At 52.0% G+C, this 16,473-nt stretch overlaps 1 protein-coding gene across 1 annotated transcript in view; it reads left to right on the forward strand.

Annotated features, from left to right (window-relative positions):
• The window catches only part of LOC100901239 (aryl hydrocarbon receptor), a 58,435-nt gene that overhangs the window by 35,071 nt on the left and 6,891 nt on the right, over positions 1-16,473 (forward strand). The window contains exon 2 of the mRNA XM_029113029.1: positions 4,182-4,501. Within this exon, the coding sequence (XP_028968862.1) occupies positions 4,182-4,501 (320 nt within the window). The remainder of the gene's footprint in view (positions 1-4,181; positions 4,502-16,473) is intronic.

Raw genomic sequence — 16,473 nt, forward strand, 5'->3', positions numbered from 1 at the left:
TGAATCCATTTCCAACCTGTCGTTACGTGATGGGATTCAAGCTGCACGCGAACGGTATTCGCTGGAGCGTCTCTGATACATGTCATGACTTCTCCAGGGTTCCTCTTCCGGTAACTGACGTCTTCTGGATTATAGAGTCATCATGAGGAACTCACAGCGAAATCCCAATCGAGCTCCTCCAATCCTAGAACACGCACTTGTCACCCGATATATCAGCCATTAACGGATCGAGCCCCGATTAGATAGAAGCTAATAGTCTTCATAGACCTCATATCGGAGCGATAGCGGTCAGAAAACCGTACTGGATCATAAAGGAACTGCTTGACGACACCATAAATATCGGAGGAGGCAGGGGGAGGCATGCGGAGAGGGAGACGCTCATAAACTACTCGATGCGAGAAATGACTACTCGCTGACCTCTGGCCTCACATGTTTGAGGTTCTGTCATAAAACCGCTCAGGCATCTGAGTCTCAAGTCTGCTTCAACCCCAAATTGAATTGCTTTATTTTCGTGACCACGGAGACCAAAATCAGGACGTTGAAGTCATCCGCGTAATCCGTGCGAGCAAGTCCTGGAAACGCAAAAGAAACTCAAAAGCTTTTCCGCAGTCCCTCCTGACGCTTATTGGAAGGGACGTTCAAAAATGTGGTAGAATCTCGTCACACTGGAATCCGAATGACCGGCAGAAGGAAGTCGACTGCCTTGATTAGGGCCATGAATTTCGCGGCTCGCAAAGTCTCGCAGACGACCCTCTCTCCGAGGTTGAGCGAATAAGGTGAACGTGATCCACCTCGAAACGATTCGGCACGACAAGTCTTTCCGACAGACCAGCCTGGACGAGGTCTTCGGTTCGGAGCTTGCCATAAAATCGAGGAATTCTCTACTCGAGGATATTCATTGCATCCCGGGACAGACTCCTGTGTTAGTATGTTCTCTAGTCAATCGTGACGAACTCATTGCTGCTGCTCGGTAAATACACCCTCCCAAATCAAGATAGCAACAGTTATTCTCAAATTGGTACTTGTCCTCGAAGGGTCGAGAGCAGATTGTGCTGGCTGTCGATCGCTTGTTGAGCTGCTTGTCCACCAACCGACAGGGAAACCACATGCCAGCATACATGCAATTAAATATGCGGGGTTGACAACTCAATGAATGCTGGTGGGAGGAAGCGATCGAGGTATCGAGAAGGGTTGAGAGGGTAAAACTCATTGAGCACCTGCGTCCTTTTTTCCTCCACCGCAACTCCTGAGCTTGTGTGGAGATAACTCGACTAAGTGTACATGGAGCCACGAAACCTTCCAAATAGGACAGCCATTGCGTGAATTCGATCGATGCGGATGGCTGTCAAGGGGGGTTCGCCGAGAGAAAGATGGCGGGAGATGGGCAAGCGTCTGGATGCTTTGATTTCGGTTTTTCTCTCGCAAAATCCGATAATATATATCATGTGACGCTTCTTACTCGATGATGCCTTCTTGATCCGAGTCGGAGTTTCATAGAAGCTGCCTCTTTCCGATTTTTTACGCAGGCGCTCATTCCGAACCGACCTAGGGGGCAGACATGGCGTGGGGGCTGCTCGGACGGTGTGGGAATCTTTGGGAAGAGTCTCCGAGAGTCTCGAGACTGGGGTGGGGAACGCGGAGGAGCGTATTGCATTTCCTCGAGAGAAACAAATTGCAGTAAGCATCGGACGGGGTGCACAAAACCGCCGTCGGTCGGGCAAACCCCGATTTTTTATTGTACGCGAGAGGACTCGAGGTAACGACCCGAGTACAAACAGTTCAAAGACCGCCCCGACCTGATTGGTGTAGGCAGGACGGAATGCAGCCGCATAATTATATCCGAGTTTTTGTCCCGATTATTTCAATGCTCCGATTCGAGAACCGATTGTTTATGAGTTTTTTTCCGATAGCCCACCGTTCTCGTGTTCTATGCTCCGACACTAGGACGAGCTATCGATAGATCGTACGAGGCAAATGTAAGGCGACCTCGTTCCTATGCCGAGGAGAGAACCTTTTGATCCTCAATCCTTTTGATAGTAACAGAAGCGTATGGGAAGCGAACACGACAAGCTCCCAGAAGCGAAGAATCGACGCCAGCAGACAGGGCCGAACTCGACCAGAATATTCGGAATCAAATATCGAGTTTGGAATATCGAAGCCGCCGCTACAGTCGAACCATTGATCGTTCATTTTCCTGTTTTTTTTCTGTTCAAAGCGTGAAGTCGGAGCGTGAAGTGGCGGGGCTTTGTGAGGGTGGCCAAGCAGAACGCATTACCACAACGCCCTTCATCTCCCACAGCGGCTGTCGCACCAGCAGCGGCGGACTCTGATATTTTGAGCCGTGACTGCCCATATAATCATCATCAACGTCCTCGCTATCATCTAGATCGTGTCCACCATGATACAAGTGGACCTGCAGGTGCTTGGCAGGTGCCGAGGAGGGTCATCGACATTTAACGGAGAGTCGAGAGCCAGAATCTCTCCATGATCCATGCTGAGGGCAATTCCTCGACGATCGAATATATTTCGTTCTTCTGATTCCTCTCCTACATCGCTATTCCTCGATTGGCATCAGGGAAAGACCGATCCCAAGGCGGTGTAGATGGATGAGAAATCCAAGTTGAGAGGGCTTGAGGCTCGAATGGGGAGTGCGAAGCCGGAGTTCAGATTTAGATTCGGGGCCTCGAAGTCTCCCTGGGGTGAACTTGGTTGTGTCAGTTGCTGTAGGCCGTCAGGTAGAATGGTCGGTTTCTTGGTCCGCTGGTTGGTCCATCCGTCAGTTGCTTGGTTGGTTGGTTGGATGGTTGGTTGGTCGGTCGGTGATAGCGTGAGCCCCTTCATCACATCGACGAGAGAACTTCGATAAAATTAGACTCAACAAGGCGCGCTCAAGCGGCCTGCCGACCGACCGACCGCCCGCCTGCCTGCCTGCCCGTCCACAGCTAGCACAGGCTTGAGGGCCGCCATAACAGCTCGGAGCGACGCGAACATCACCCGACTCCTCAGAAGTTCGTTGACAAGCACGATTTATTAAAAATTCCCAAGACTGTTACAAATCGATCTCTCACGAAGCATCCCCCCCGTTCCACACGTTGACTCAGTCGGTCGAGCCATCACTTGGGAAGTCCGTACGCGGCTTTCACGGAACGAGCGGTTCTGCGGAGCTCCAACTCGACTCTTGAAAACACCCTCCGATCCAGACGATGAGTTCCCTCCTCATTCCCAAATGAGAGGAATCTGAGCCCGTTTTTCTGTCCCCTGCGAGGATCTGTGCGCTGGGACCTCGTGCCACCGGTTCTCGCTCTCATCATCTTTGGAATTACAGGAGAGAGATCATCCCTCGCATTGGGTATAACGTTCCACGACCAAGATATTTGAACGGAGAAGTCTGCCCATATGACCACGTTCATTCCTTCCTCGCGAGAGGAGATTGGGCTCGTTGCCGAGGAGACGTATGGGCCAGTCGAAAGAGGGAAAGTGAACCCGATAGCGTCATCGTTCGGGGACTAAAGTGCTGAGTCGAAATAGACTTGGAGAAGAAGTCAGATGAACAAGACCGTCGTCTAGCAGTGTCTCTACTCGAGGTGGACTCCGAGAGGAATAAGGAGAGCCCTGAGGAGGGACGGGGGTTGTGGCTTGAGGTGGAGGGTATTGCGTGAGCTAGCGGCATCTTTCAGCCAAAGTCCCCTATCCGCTGCCGCCGTCGCTGCTGCTGCCGCCATGTGAAGGAACCAAAGGGGACCTAAAGTAGAAGGGGAGACAATGGCAGAGCGGGGGCAGTATTGTTGTAATACCTTTTGTAAAGAGATCCCATCTCGCAGTCAGCACAATGCCCGCCCGCTGCCTGCTCACCTGAAAGTCCGCACCGTGGTCTCGGGAGCGCATGTCCTCCGACTTCGAAGACAAGATATTCTTGGAAACACGCTCCGCTCCTTATTCAGTCTGGCTATTTTTCAGCGGGAATCCAGAGCGAAATCACATTCCTGAAAATAAATAAAAAGAAGCACAATCTTTATCGAGCTCAGCACTGATCAACGATTCGAATTTCCTCTCGAGCCGGCTGAGATTTTTTCGGACCCAACCATACCTCCAGAATTCCGGAATGTCGGGGGAAGAAGAGGATCGTCGTTTTCGCGGCAGAGCAACAAGTGAATTAAAGAATTATTCTCTCCTCTTTGCAGTGCCCGAGTGACTCCGAACGCGGGGGCAAGTTCCGTGAAGGATCTCCATCTCGGTCTCAACGGCGTATCGATAGCGCAAGGTGGTCTCGGAAACGTCGGCGGATCTCTAGGCACAACATTGAACTCACTGAGTTCGAACCAAGCTCCACCACAGCAGACGAAGTCGAATCCATCGAAACGACATCGGGAAAGACTGAACGCCGAATTGGACACGCTCGCCTCGCTTCTACCTTTCGATCAAAGTGTGTTGTCCAAGCTCGACAAATTGTCTATTCTTCGGTTGTCCGTATCCTATCTCCGAACCAAAAGCTACTTTCAAGGTGAGTCCGTAGTCATCGCCGAGATATTTTTCCAATCTGTGCCGAAGACCATTGTTCTAGAGTGAGAGCAGTACACCCACGCGAACTACGAGCATGAGCCTTAGCCGTCCCCGGCTCGGCCGTAACCGTGGAGGGAGCGGGCCTATACGGCTATCATAATAAAACGAAATAATGATATTAGTATTATTTCCACTCTGCGACTCGAAGTCAACCTTCCGCCCAAGGTCGCTTGGCAGAGAATGTGTTTATGGCCACAAATTTATTGTGTTTGCAGAAGATTCCTTCCAGTCTCTTCAGCTTGTGTTCTCTCCTGACGTAAATCCGTTTCTTATGGCCATCGTTTGTTCTTCCATAAATTGAGCTCAATTTCAAATCCCCGAATCCGAATCGACTTTGTTGGGTTCATCCGTTTTCGTTTTATCAGCCGGAGCAACGATTCCTCCGAGAGGTATAACCCCCTGGCATCTGGCGTCCCGTTGGAGTCGAAAACCGTGCCGCGAATCCGTGTCGATCGTTGATTAGTCATTTTGCTCGTTTGATCTTCTCGGTGGAATGGAAAACCCGAAAGGAACCTGGATGGTTCATTACGTAATCGAGAACGGAGCGGGAATGGGTGCGCGGACTCTTTTTTCCGTCCCCATGCGGCGGTATCGGCGCCATGATATCTTTCCTTGCCCATGGAGATAGCGTTGCGATGTGAAAACAACGAGTTTTTACGGTGGATATCTGGGAGTGCCATCGTTGCGTCGGACGCCGTCTCCGTCATCATCATAGGCGGAGGCTCACCGTCGTAAAGTTCCTCATAAAATCGAAACGTTCAGCTGGAAAGCGAGCACAAAACCAGCGCAACGAAGGTAGAAGGAGTTGCCGCGTTTGCCACCCTTCGTTACCCTGTGTCGGAGTTAATGAACTTGAATTTAGCCAGCGGCAAATGATGTGTTTATGACCACCTCGAAGCCGCGGTTAACGAGAGCAATTATGTCCGACGGAGCGGAGAGAAAGCGAGACGCCAAATATAAAAATATATAAGAAACGAATAGAGCCGAGCATCGGTATGGAGGAACATCCACCGGAGAGAGAACGGAAGAGCACCGAAGAAGATATAGATGCCAGCCTGCAATCGATAGATGCTTCATTGAGAAATCCTTCCCCGCAATACCAGGATCGAACGAAAAAACCGAACCGGTTTATTCTCGAGAGTCCGCATATCGATGCGGAGCTTTGCACGACGAACAAAAACGACGATGGTCCGCTCGCGGGCAGCCTGCTGTCGTGTTCTCTCTGACCACCGTCACGACGGACGGCGATGGCCAGCGGTAGCGACAGAGATGGCAGCCGCGGGAGGGTGGTACGGGGCCGCGTCAGATATGGATAAAAATATCTCGAAGGAGGTTCCTAGATCCTCCCACAACCGCCCCACAAATGGTTCTCCCGAAGGAAGAGAGTTGTTACAAGAGGAAAGGTGCTCTCGTTGCAGCTGCAGCCGCTGCTGCCAAAAGCGCGCGTGTACAGTACCGCGATTGCCTTGCAGACTATCTGTGCTTGGAGCGAAGAGTCTCGTAGGGCTCTCGAGCCCGAATACGACGCCGCTCAGGTAGTTCCCCGGAAAATATTCAGGAAAACTCGGAGAAAAATAGGGAAATCTCTGCCGGTCCCGTGATGTCGAATAGTTTTTTTTCTCGTAGGCCCGGAACGCGCGACGAGTCCCATACCGCGATGTCGACTCGAGTAAATCCTACCGGTTCTGCCAGAGCTCGGAGTTGTAACCTCAAAAGGGGCCCTCCGATTTTCGAACCCCTAATTACAGCTTTGGACACCTTTGCTTCAGTCGGCGGCTGTGCTGGAGAGATCGGCTGCTCACTCGATCCGTCCGAACTGGATAGCTTCACTCGAAACGAAGCTTCGAATCGAGCTGCATCGAACGATTTCCATTGAGATGTGCACGACTACGAGCATCGTTGATGCCCTGATTATAGACTTCGTCGGTGCGCTGGCTAAACATTCTCCTTTCGAATGGGCACCGATGGTCCTGCCCTGACCGAGTATGGCTCCATACCGCGTCCTTGTTCGAGACATTCATTCCGCCTGTATTCCCAGTGCCCACCGAAAAACCGACAGGCTTGTCCAACGTAACACTGGTTAGCGCGATGGGTGCCTCGAGCAGCTGTCAAAAATCGAGAAGGACCGAACGGCAGCCTGGCCGACCAGCAACTGTCGCATCGGCTATCCATCGTTCGATTCGCTCACTTGTCTTGTGTTGCATTTACGAAAAAAATTGATTTGGCTCTTGTGGTGCATTTTTTTTTCTCCGGCGAATTCAAAGCCGAAGCTACGGAAAAATTACCTCCAATCAATCGATCTACAGCGACGCTGATCTCAATAGACGCAGTCTCGGAACGACGAACAAAAAAGAGGTTCTTTTCAAGCCTTCGTTCCCTCCGTCCGCTACTGTTAGCACTGCGCAGAACGATTCGAAGCGCGTGCATTTTTTTCGAGGGCTTTTCTCTGAATTTTGATTGAAAACTCGTTGCAAAATGATTGAAAAGCCCGGACGACCAGACCAGTCGGAGACGGAGCGCGAATTCAAGTCGCATCGCCGTGTTCGAAGGGAAGGATGGAAATCCCCATTCCTGAACGTTGTGTACTGCAGACCGCGAAGCTGTAGTGGCACGCGGCGCGGAAACGCAGAATGTCCGACTGAGTGAAAGAGCACCGCCGTGAAGCAGTCAATCGCATCTATCCTCGATCGTATCCGACGGGTCCGGGCACTCGATTGGTTTCTAGATCAGCGCAACCTCATTCCTCAGCATCTGATACCTGAAGGATTCTTTCGATCGTGCTCCTATCGATGGGTTTTCGCATTCGGCCTGCTAACAAGCGTCCCGATTCAGGAGGCTGACCCGATCGGTGAACTTTCGTGCATTCGTTGATTCCAAGCGCTTCCGAGCGGTCGGTCCTTCTCTCAGATTTTCTTCACAGAAGCAATCCGACTGTATCGAAGCGTAGCGCGGAGTGGACTCGCTTCTTAAACTCGTCGAGCGACGTCAAGTGATCGCAGCGAACTCCGAATCAAGAAGCGAACGAGGGCTGACCACGACGCTTCGTTCTGCGGCCCTTGTCCATGATGAATCGAAGTTTAATCCGAGACGCGAGAGCAATACGACCGATTCCCAGGTGCTCATCATCATCGATGCGTCGAGACACCGATGCTGGCGGATGCGGTGATCTTTGACATCACGACCTTGTCCGTTCAGAGGCAAATACTCAATGTGGGCTCAATCACCTGTGGGCAGTCGGAGGAATGGACATACCGACCGACCCAACAGATAGATATACCATGATGGTTGAGGCTTCACAAATGAGTTTTCACATTTGAGCCAGCGGCTCCAGTCAATCGTCGTGAGATCATGTTACCTCTATGTTTCGGACTCATTCGACTCGGCGATTCCTCCAGGGCGGCTTCGATCATGAGCAAAAGCCGATCAGCCATTGAGTTTTCGCGAATCGAACCGAAAGAATCATACACGAGGCATTCGCACGTTTTCGTCTTTCAACCTTTTCGTCCATCAGGACCTGAGCCTTGGGCAGATCCCAGCTAATCTATGAGCTTGCTGGAAGAGTTTACGACTCGCGGCTCACCACAGGCTTCGAGAGTATTCCGCTGTCTCTTTCAACCCCTTCCCCCTCCCCCTCCCCCCCTCTACCGGAATCTTCATGGAACACATCACATGGACCGCGCGTCCCGCAGTTTCCGTCCCGGGCATCCGGTACAAGACATGGTAGCTGAGGAACTTGTGGATCGCAAGATTTCACATTGTCCAGCATCGATTCCCCTCGCGGGGAAATACCGGACTGGAGGGGAAAACACATATGGAGCACTGTTATCAAGGCTCATGTGCGCCGCGGTTGCTCACCGAATCGGTCGACGAAGACAGATGATAATTTCGAGTAAACAAAAGTTGCCGGAGGGGTGTGTCGATCGCTGTATGATGGAAAACTCTAACAACGAAAGTTCCAACTCAGATCATTGATGGTTTAACGGAGTCTGATGACCTTAGACGTTTCCCGGACGTCGTTAAGCTCCTCTGAGGATTTCGAGGAGCACCAGGAGAACAAGAGCAAGATGGAGGCGGCTCATGTGGATGATGGGCTGCTTGGTTGCTTGCTCGCTCGGCGGGTTCGTGGATTCCTCGGCCATCCAGATTGGATCTGTCGAGAGTCTTTTGTAGAGCAGCTGGTGAGCGAGCGAGCGCGCGGCCGGATCAAGATTGCTCGATTAGACGCTCTGTTAACTCACTCATTCGATGATGTCGACGACCAGCACTACAACAACGGAGGAGAAGGCGAATCGACGAGGAGATTCACTCTCCTATAAAGAAGATTCATGATCTCGGCAGCGGGTGAGCCAGACGAGCAACGAAGGATTCTAAAACACAACGTTTAGGCGTTGAATGAATCGGAGGAAACGATCAGGAATGCGATCATAGATCGGAACTGGGGTGAAAAACCCCAGAGAAAGCAGAAAGGACTCTCTCGCTTCCCGGTTGACGGTTTGATTTCGAAATCGCGCTCTGTTGCGACCCTTTCCCGGGATAAATCGAGCTTTACGCGAACGACAAAATTATTCCTCATCGCGGAATGACTTCCAGCCCTCGCTCCGAATATTCCTGTCGTCCGTCGGCGCCATGCAAACCGGACGAAAATTTTAAAATTCTTCATGAGGTTTCCAAGAGAATGCCGTGGGTGGCGATGGCGGTCGCGGTCTTGGTGCTGGCGGTGGTTGTTGGAGTCGGGTTAGGGGCCAGCCGGTAACAAACGCAGGAAACTCGATCCATTGTTAAATTTCGAACAATGGCTCATTTTTTTTCTCTATTTTTCCTCTCCTTGAATTCCATGATTCAGTCAGAGCCACGTTGGCTCACTGGCTGTAGCAACACCTCTACCATGGGTCCGTCTGCATGTCCAAGCGTCCGTCAAAACGTGGACGATTTTTGTTCATTCCATCACTCGTATCCTTCGACTGAAAGCAAGTCGACAAATGTTTCGCTTGCTTGACCATGTTGCTAAGAGTGTTTGTTCACGTGAAGAGTCCAGAGAAGAATGCCCCAGACACAACATACCTCGCCTCGCCCAGATGAAATGGAAACCTCTAGAGGAAGCAACCGAGTTTTTGTCGCATTTTCTGGTCATTTTTGTATTAATTCCTTCTTTTCCGACATGAGAACCAACGCCGACGAGTTACGCAAAACGCCCATTGGGCTCCTAAGCAAGGTCGCGCGCCATAATTCGTTATGGCTGCACAGAGGGAGTCCGGAGCGACCTGTGAGCTCCTACGCCGCGTCGGCACCGCACCGTCGGCAAGGAAGACTCCAGGTGTGGAACGGGAGCAGCGTTTACTACCGCTCGATAGTTCGTGGTCCTGACACGAATTGATTGGCGGAAAAAGACGTCGTCGTCGTCGTTTGAATTCATTGAATCACTCTTCTCCTGTGCTCGTTTGAGGTTACTCGCGATCGCCCGACCCTTGATTTCATGGAGACAACGCTCATCAAGGGAAATCCGAAGTGCCCTCGTTGGGGAAATCACTTGCGACTGCTGATTTCCCACAATCTGGTTTCGTAGCACTACGGCATCGACATTGGGCAACCCTCGGGAAGAGCAGCTGACGGAATGAAAACTTACAAAGATTAGTTCACCACCGTCGACTCTGACCCGGGAGAAACGAAGAAACGAGCTTGCCCTGTGTACAGGAATTAACTTCGAACGGCGGAACTTCTCCAAGTCGAGGACCGAAAAATGTTCTCTTTGAAATTTCCTACGGGGTGCCACCCTCGCGAATCTTCCTCCATCTTGATGTTCCCAATCTCCGTCGTTTTCCCTGTCGTTCCCTCCGCGGTCGTCATCGTAATGATTAAAACCACCCACAAGCGAGTTTTCCTCAACTCAATGGAATGAACAATTTCCCGAGAGGAAGATAGCGCTGGCACAAAATCGAGGGCGTTCTATGCGGGGAAATGAGGCTTCCAGCTCCGACCCGACGAAAGCGACAGAATGGTTGTCCAGAACGAAATTCCCGGGAGACTTCTGCCCCCTCCCGGCCATTCGATCCACACGAATCGAGTCCGATATAACTCGCGCTCGGACTCTCGCCCCGAGGGATATTCAAATCATCATTCATGGGAAACTAGCCACGCCATCCGCGGATGAGCATCCTTCGGCGTTTGAGGGATGACGATCTGCTTCAATTCTAAATGATGTTGATCTGCTTCAATCCGGTCGGGAGTCACTTGCTGATCGGATGCTTCTGCTCTCATCCGATCCGGCCGGCGGACAACGTAATAGATGTTATGGTACGCCCCCCTGGACGCACGCAATGCCGCTCCTTCGAGGGACGACGGCCGCAGCCACGTCGACCGAGGACGACGACGACTGCACTAGAGTCACAGGAATGCGTTAATGGCTTCCCTCGCAGCCTCAGACAGCGTTCGGTGAAGCTTTCCGCATCTGGTATTAGTGATTGTCTTCGAATCATTCGAATTACTGAACAGTCCCTGGAGATCATAGGGAGGTTTGAAGCGTTTTGGCTCATCGTCGGATTCTCCTTTTGAAGACAAACGTTTCAAGATGGAGTGAGCGCTTTGTACGTATTGTGCACCTAATATTCCACAATATCTCATTGCGGAGCCCTTCGGATCCCGAGGAGAGACGATGTCGGGTGCTCCGCTTCCTTATAGTCACCGGAGGATGCAGTTCTGGGAATCAGAAATTCCCGCTCCTTGTCGGCCCAGCGGAGCGTCAAAAGTGAACCCACAGAGTCGGCCGAAGCCGTGGCCGATTTCTTCTCCTTGACTAGCGCGAATTCCGGCTCAATCGATTCATTTGAACGAGACCGGAATCGGCCGGCCATGGTCCCAGAGCACACTTCGGCGTCTATCCAACGGAAGCCAAGATCATCTCCGAAGTTGCCAGCTTCCGCATTCGAACCAGCGAGCTCCCGAACGAAAAGGCGTCGATGCGGTCGATGGAAATCTCGATACAATGAGCGTACGGCTCTGCGCCTCCTTCTATCTGTCACTGGACTACCCAAGCGAGTTGGACGGCTGCGCCCTGTCGTCTGAGGATCACGCTGCTCGACCCGCTTTCACGTCGAGAAATAGTTTTCCGCTGAGCTGTGGCACGTGAAAGGATTCCCCCGGAGGTATCAACAATGGAATCTGGAATCATTCAGATTCTAACAAGATATTCAGGAGATGACAGATTTTTCGTCGAGGGTGACAAGCAGCTCGTCTGACGCTAAGGCCTGACGTCGATCGACGACGAGTTGCGTAATGGGCTTCTTGTTTTTCACAGTTCACTGAGGTCGAGGGGGCGTGGGAGTCCTGCTCAGTTAGAGGTGATGGGTATATTTCTGAACCGTGGGTTCGTCCATTGGTCCGAATGCATCCCGACTCATCCTCTAGTATGATTGCAGCGCGGCGCCGGAATCGCATGCTCTGTGTACGGGCTCTGTGGAGTTAGTTCCCAGTTTGCTAAAGATGGGAGGCCCTCGCATCGAGTCGGTCGGTGGGTCGGTCGGTCGGCGGCAATTGCTTGCTGCCCGCCTGCCTAGACGGGTGAACTCAGCCGTGGCTCGATTCTCCAATCGATTTCCCTCAGCTGGCTTCGTGCGACTCACGGCGCTAACCGATCGCGCAGTTCGACGACCAGTAACGAGCCCGCTCTCATATCTGGCCTTGTAGAACTAAACAGGGAGATAGACAACACTTTTGAGAAAGCTTCGACCTTCTCTGAGTTGAATAAGTGAACCTGCTCCGGTTTCCGAGCTCATTGGGTCTGTCCCGCTTTCGGAGAACGAAAAAATTCCAGCCCCTAGCGATCCGACTCTCCGCTCCAGAGAAGGCGGTCGGGAGACTTAAACTCCAGAAATTAGTCAGTCACCTCATCTGGGGTTGGATGATTTGGTCCGCTCTGGGTTCCGGCCCAGACCCCGAAGCGGTTCGACCTGTGAGAAGTTGGTTTCGAGCCGAGTTTTTTGGTCTAGGTTATAAGGGGCATGCCACCATATTCAGAAAGTGTCTGTGATAGATAGGGAGCAAGAGCGAGCTGCATCGATTGGCGAGCCCGAAGGCGAGGTGGAGCACAAACCCCTAGCTTCTCCTGTCGGCCGGCAAGACTTTCTCGTCGTTTTCGTCGTCGTCGTCGTTTTCTTCCTCTTCTCTGCTGGTCTTACTCGCTCGGAGCAGGAAAGCGGGAATCGAGCTCACTGAGGCTTGGCGTCCGCTCGTTCGCCCTCTGTGCCGCAGCCAGCATCTCTTACCCAGCCGGCAGGTAAGCAGCGGAGCTGGCGGTCTGTGAAGGTGGAGGAAACCGACAGCAACGAGGAGTGCGATGGGAGGGTAAGACTCGGTCGGTGACTCACGAGGGTCACGAACCTTGATAATCTCCTCAGGATTTTTTCGCTCGTCTCCAAAGACTAACTAAGAATGAAGCACGACAACGAGGCACGATGAGCGGCCTTCCTCGTGGAGTCAGCCTTGTGCTTCGTTCCGCAGTTTACCGGGACGGAGATCTGTGAGGCCAAAATTTCAGAAAAATATCGGAAATCGAGTCCCCTCGGCGTCGAATGGGGAAGGAATTCCATCGAATCAGCCTCGGTCCTCACGAGAGATGCCCCGGAGCTCGTTCGGATACGAACTCCTTCCGAGCTCGCCATATTCGCACTCAGATGCTCATGGTTCGGTACGAGTTTCGCAAAGCTCAGAAAAAAAACGAATTCGAAGGGATCACTCGGAGCGAGAAAAGAGCGAAACGCAAAGCTGCCAGCCCATTGGTTGCAGGGGCGCATTATGTGAGTGAGAGATGGCTTTCTAGCTGAGTGAGGCGGCAGCGGAATAATAGCTCCCAATGGCACAGCAGTCAGATCCATCCGACGGCGGCGGCGGCAGCTCAGTGGGTTTTTCTCGCTCTCTCTCTCCCTCCCTTTTTCTCTCCGTGCCTGTCGCCGGTACAGAGGAAGCCGCGATGGCGAAATATGGTGTGGCTGACCCGCGCGGGACACTACTTAGTCAGCGGGCACTGCCGACGTTTAACTCCATCATCAGGCCCGAGTTCTAGTCGGAGACCACCGACCACCCCTTCGTCCCCTGACTGACGGTCAGAGTAAGAGGGCAAGCATCAAAACAGCAGTTACCGGTCAGTAGTTGCCAGGTCGCCTCTGCCATTAATGCATTCGGCAGCAACCCACCAAACAACGAGGCTTGTGCTGGGTACGAGGTAAGGGTAGGGGGCGGAGGTAATGTTGCCAAAAAGGCCGACTTTCCATCAGAGAGTCAGCGGCTCCGTCCGAATATTATCCGTTTCCGGGGACTGCGACGGAGGGGGAACAACGAGGGAGTGCGAGGGCTTGTCGGAGAGGAAATTGAGCCATTTTGACCGCCTGACTGACTGCTTGGCTAGATTGTGGCTAGATTCGCCACAGCAAGCCAGGCATCATCCGTGGTCGTTTAATACTGGGTAACTCACTCACATCCGTACCGATGCCGCATCGATGGAGACCGATGCGAATCAGCCGGCGCCGTAATACGAATGGAAGTACGAATACTGTAGAAAATATTGGAAATACAAACAATGTGGAAGCAACACAATAATTAAATGATAATAGTAATTTGATACGGCACTCTGCATGCATGCCTCCCATGTCCCGCTCATGGCGTTCGAGCTGCGGCTGACTCGCATTCGTTGGCGATTCTTATCATGAATGAAATTAATTGACTACCTCGCTGACAATCGTTTTCAAGCACCCAGTGTGTGTTTTAAGGAGCATTGAGAGGTTCCCGAACCTTTCCGCGCTCTTCTTCGTCCGCCTCGCAGACGAGCGCATTAATTTCTATCAATTCGACGCTAGTGTGTTATCTACGAGCGTGCTTATCTTATCGTCGGTGTTTTGTATCGTTGTTGGCGTTATCATCCTTTTGGTCGCTTGCCGGCTGGTTGACTAGCTCGCTCGATCGCTAACTGACTGATTAACTGACTTTAGAAACTGATCCCCATGTGTTCCTTCTTTGTGTTTTTTTTTTGTGTCGAAGTAAACCACACCCTCCGTATGGGAACTCAGTTAGGAGCGATGCTCATCTCTTGTGCTGCCTGGTCAGCACTTTCTCAGCCGATTTGGGCCGGGGTTTCATGTGAGCGGAGATGACTGAGATGGCGACAAGGCCGATCAACTCCACTATCGAAGAAACGACAAGTTTGACGCGGCCACGAACAGCCCTCGCTTCAAATCGGCGAAGACTCATTGAGAGCAGAAATATTTCACCGATTCCTTGGCATCGTCAGCTTTCTCCGCTCACGATGCCACAGCGGTCGAGATGAAAAGGAGGAACTCACAGCGAAAGGTCATTTATATCTACCGCGTCGGAACAACGGCGTGAAGTTATCTTCATCCCATTCCTCCAATCCATGGGAACCTTTCAGCACTTCGACTCCTTTGGTGCGGCTAATGGAACGGAATCCTCATGGAATCCGAAGAGTATCGAACAGGGAAACCAGACCGATCTCCGTCTAATGGGCTGAGGGCTAGGTCGTTCCTATTCGCACGGAACTCTCGGCGCTGTCTCTCAATCCGGTCCTCCGGACTATCTTTGGAAGACGACGCCTTTCCTGTTGCGATTCGAGATGAAGACAGGATGAACAAATGTCGGATAGCGCACCGGTGGGAGCGACCGCCCAGCATTCCAGCCGCCCTGAGCGACGAGGGAAGAAAGACGAGCCGATGGGGAATCCACGGGAACCCCAGGGAAACCAAAGTCGAATTTCGAATTTTGGCGGGCACGCGATTCGGCTATGAGCCCTCTGTGCTGCTGCCGCAGACTTCCTCCCTTCCATTTCTCGACGACAGCGACGACCAACAAAGGATCGGGGAAATTGAGGACGTTGCCCAGGGCCGCTCTGGAGCTCGTCGTGCTCGGCCTGATTCAGTCTGAGTTGGGACCGGTGTATTCTCCGAGCAGAGGTTGAATTTGGGAGAATGTCATTTCGAAGCGATTGCTCAACACACTGAAATCTAAGAACTTATTAGATTTCTCCTCTTTTCGTCAGATCCAGACGAAGTGTAGTCTCTGGATGGTTCCTGCTCGCAGAAGCTGCGATCCTGAATCCTCGAGAATCCATTCATCATACCATCTCGCCGCAAGGAAACTCAAGAAGTTTCGGCACAGGGTCGAATCAGATCCACGAGTATTCATTATGGAATTTAGCCGAGGTCCACAGCGTTGCGGACTCGGACGGGGTAGTCCATTAGGTTCACAAAATCTAGTCGGCGAGCCGTCAATTCTCAGCGAATGACAACTTTATCGCAATAGAGGAAATCGATATCGGCGGCTCGCGTGGTATCGGTTCCGCGCGTCGATTGGAACGAATTTTTTATGCTGTCGCTCAAATCTACCTTGGAAATTCGTACGCACGCTACGAGTGGAAGAGGTTCCGTGAGAAGAAGGTGTTGTCACACTCACTCGTTGTCAAATTGAAGTTCGTCCGCGGATGCGTTATTGAATGTGTCGAGATGGCGTCGCTCGAAAGGAATAACCTGGGGCTGATGACGACTACGGCAGCGATGTGTGTCAGGACCATTATATGACGGAGTGACAAAAAAAACTCGCTCTAATGAAAATCGGCATGGAAATGAATTGATTTGTGTCTGTGCGGAATGTCAACGGCCACTACATCGGAATAAGAAGCACCGCGAGACTATGGTGTCTGCGTGCAGTTCGAGCGAAACCTGTGAAGAAGGAATATGCCGTCGAGTCTCAGTCCAGGCCGCAGCCCGGTTCAGAACTCCCGTGCAAAGCATGGGGGAAACTCCTTTCCTATAGGGAGACAGCGGCTCCCGCCACCAAGAATGAATAATTCAAGCTAATGGAAGCCCGGGTTTCCAAATGGAGGATTTTCGCGTTGCCAAGCGGTCTGCCAACGAA

Source organism: Galendromus occidentalis, unplaced genomic scaffold (genome assembly GCF_000255335.2).
Source record: "Galendromus occidentalis unplaced genomic scaffold, Mocc_1.1 scf7180000075950, whole genome shotgun sequence".
NCBI classification, from domain to species: Eukaryota; Metazoa; Arthropoda; class Arachnida; order Mesostigmata; family Phytoseiidae; genus Galendromus; species Galendromus occidentalis.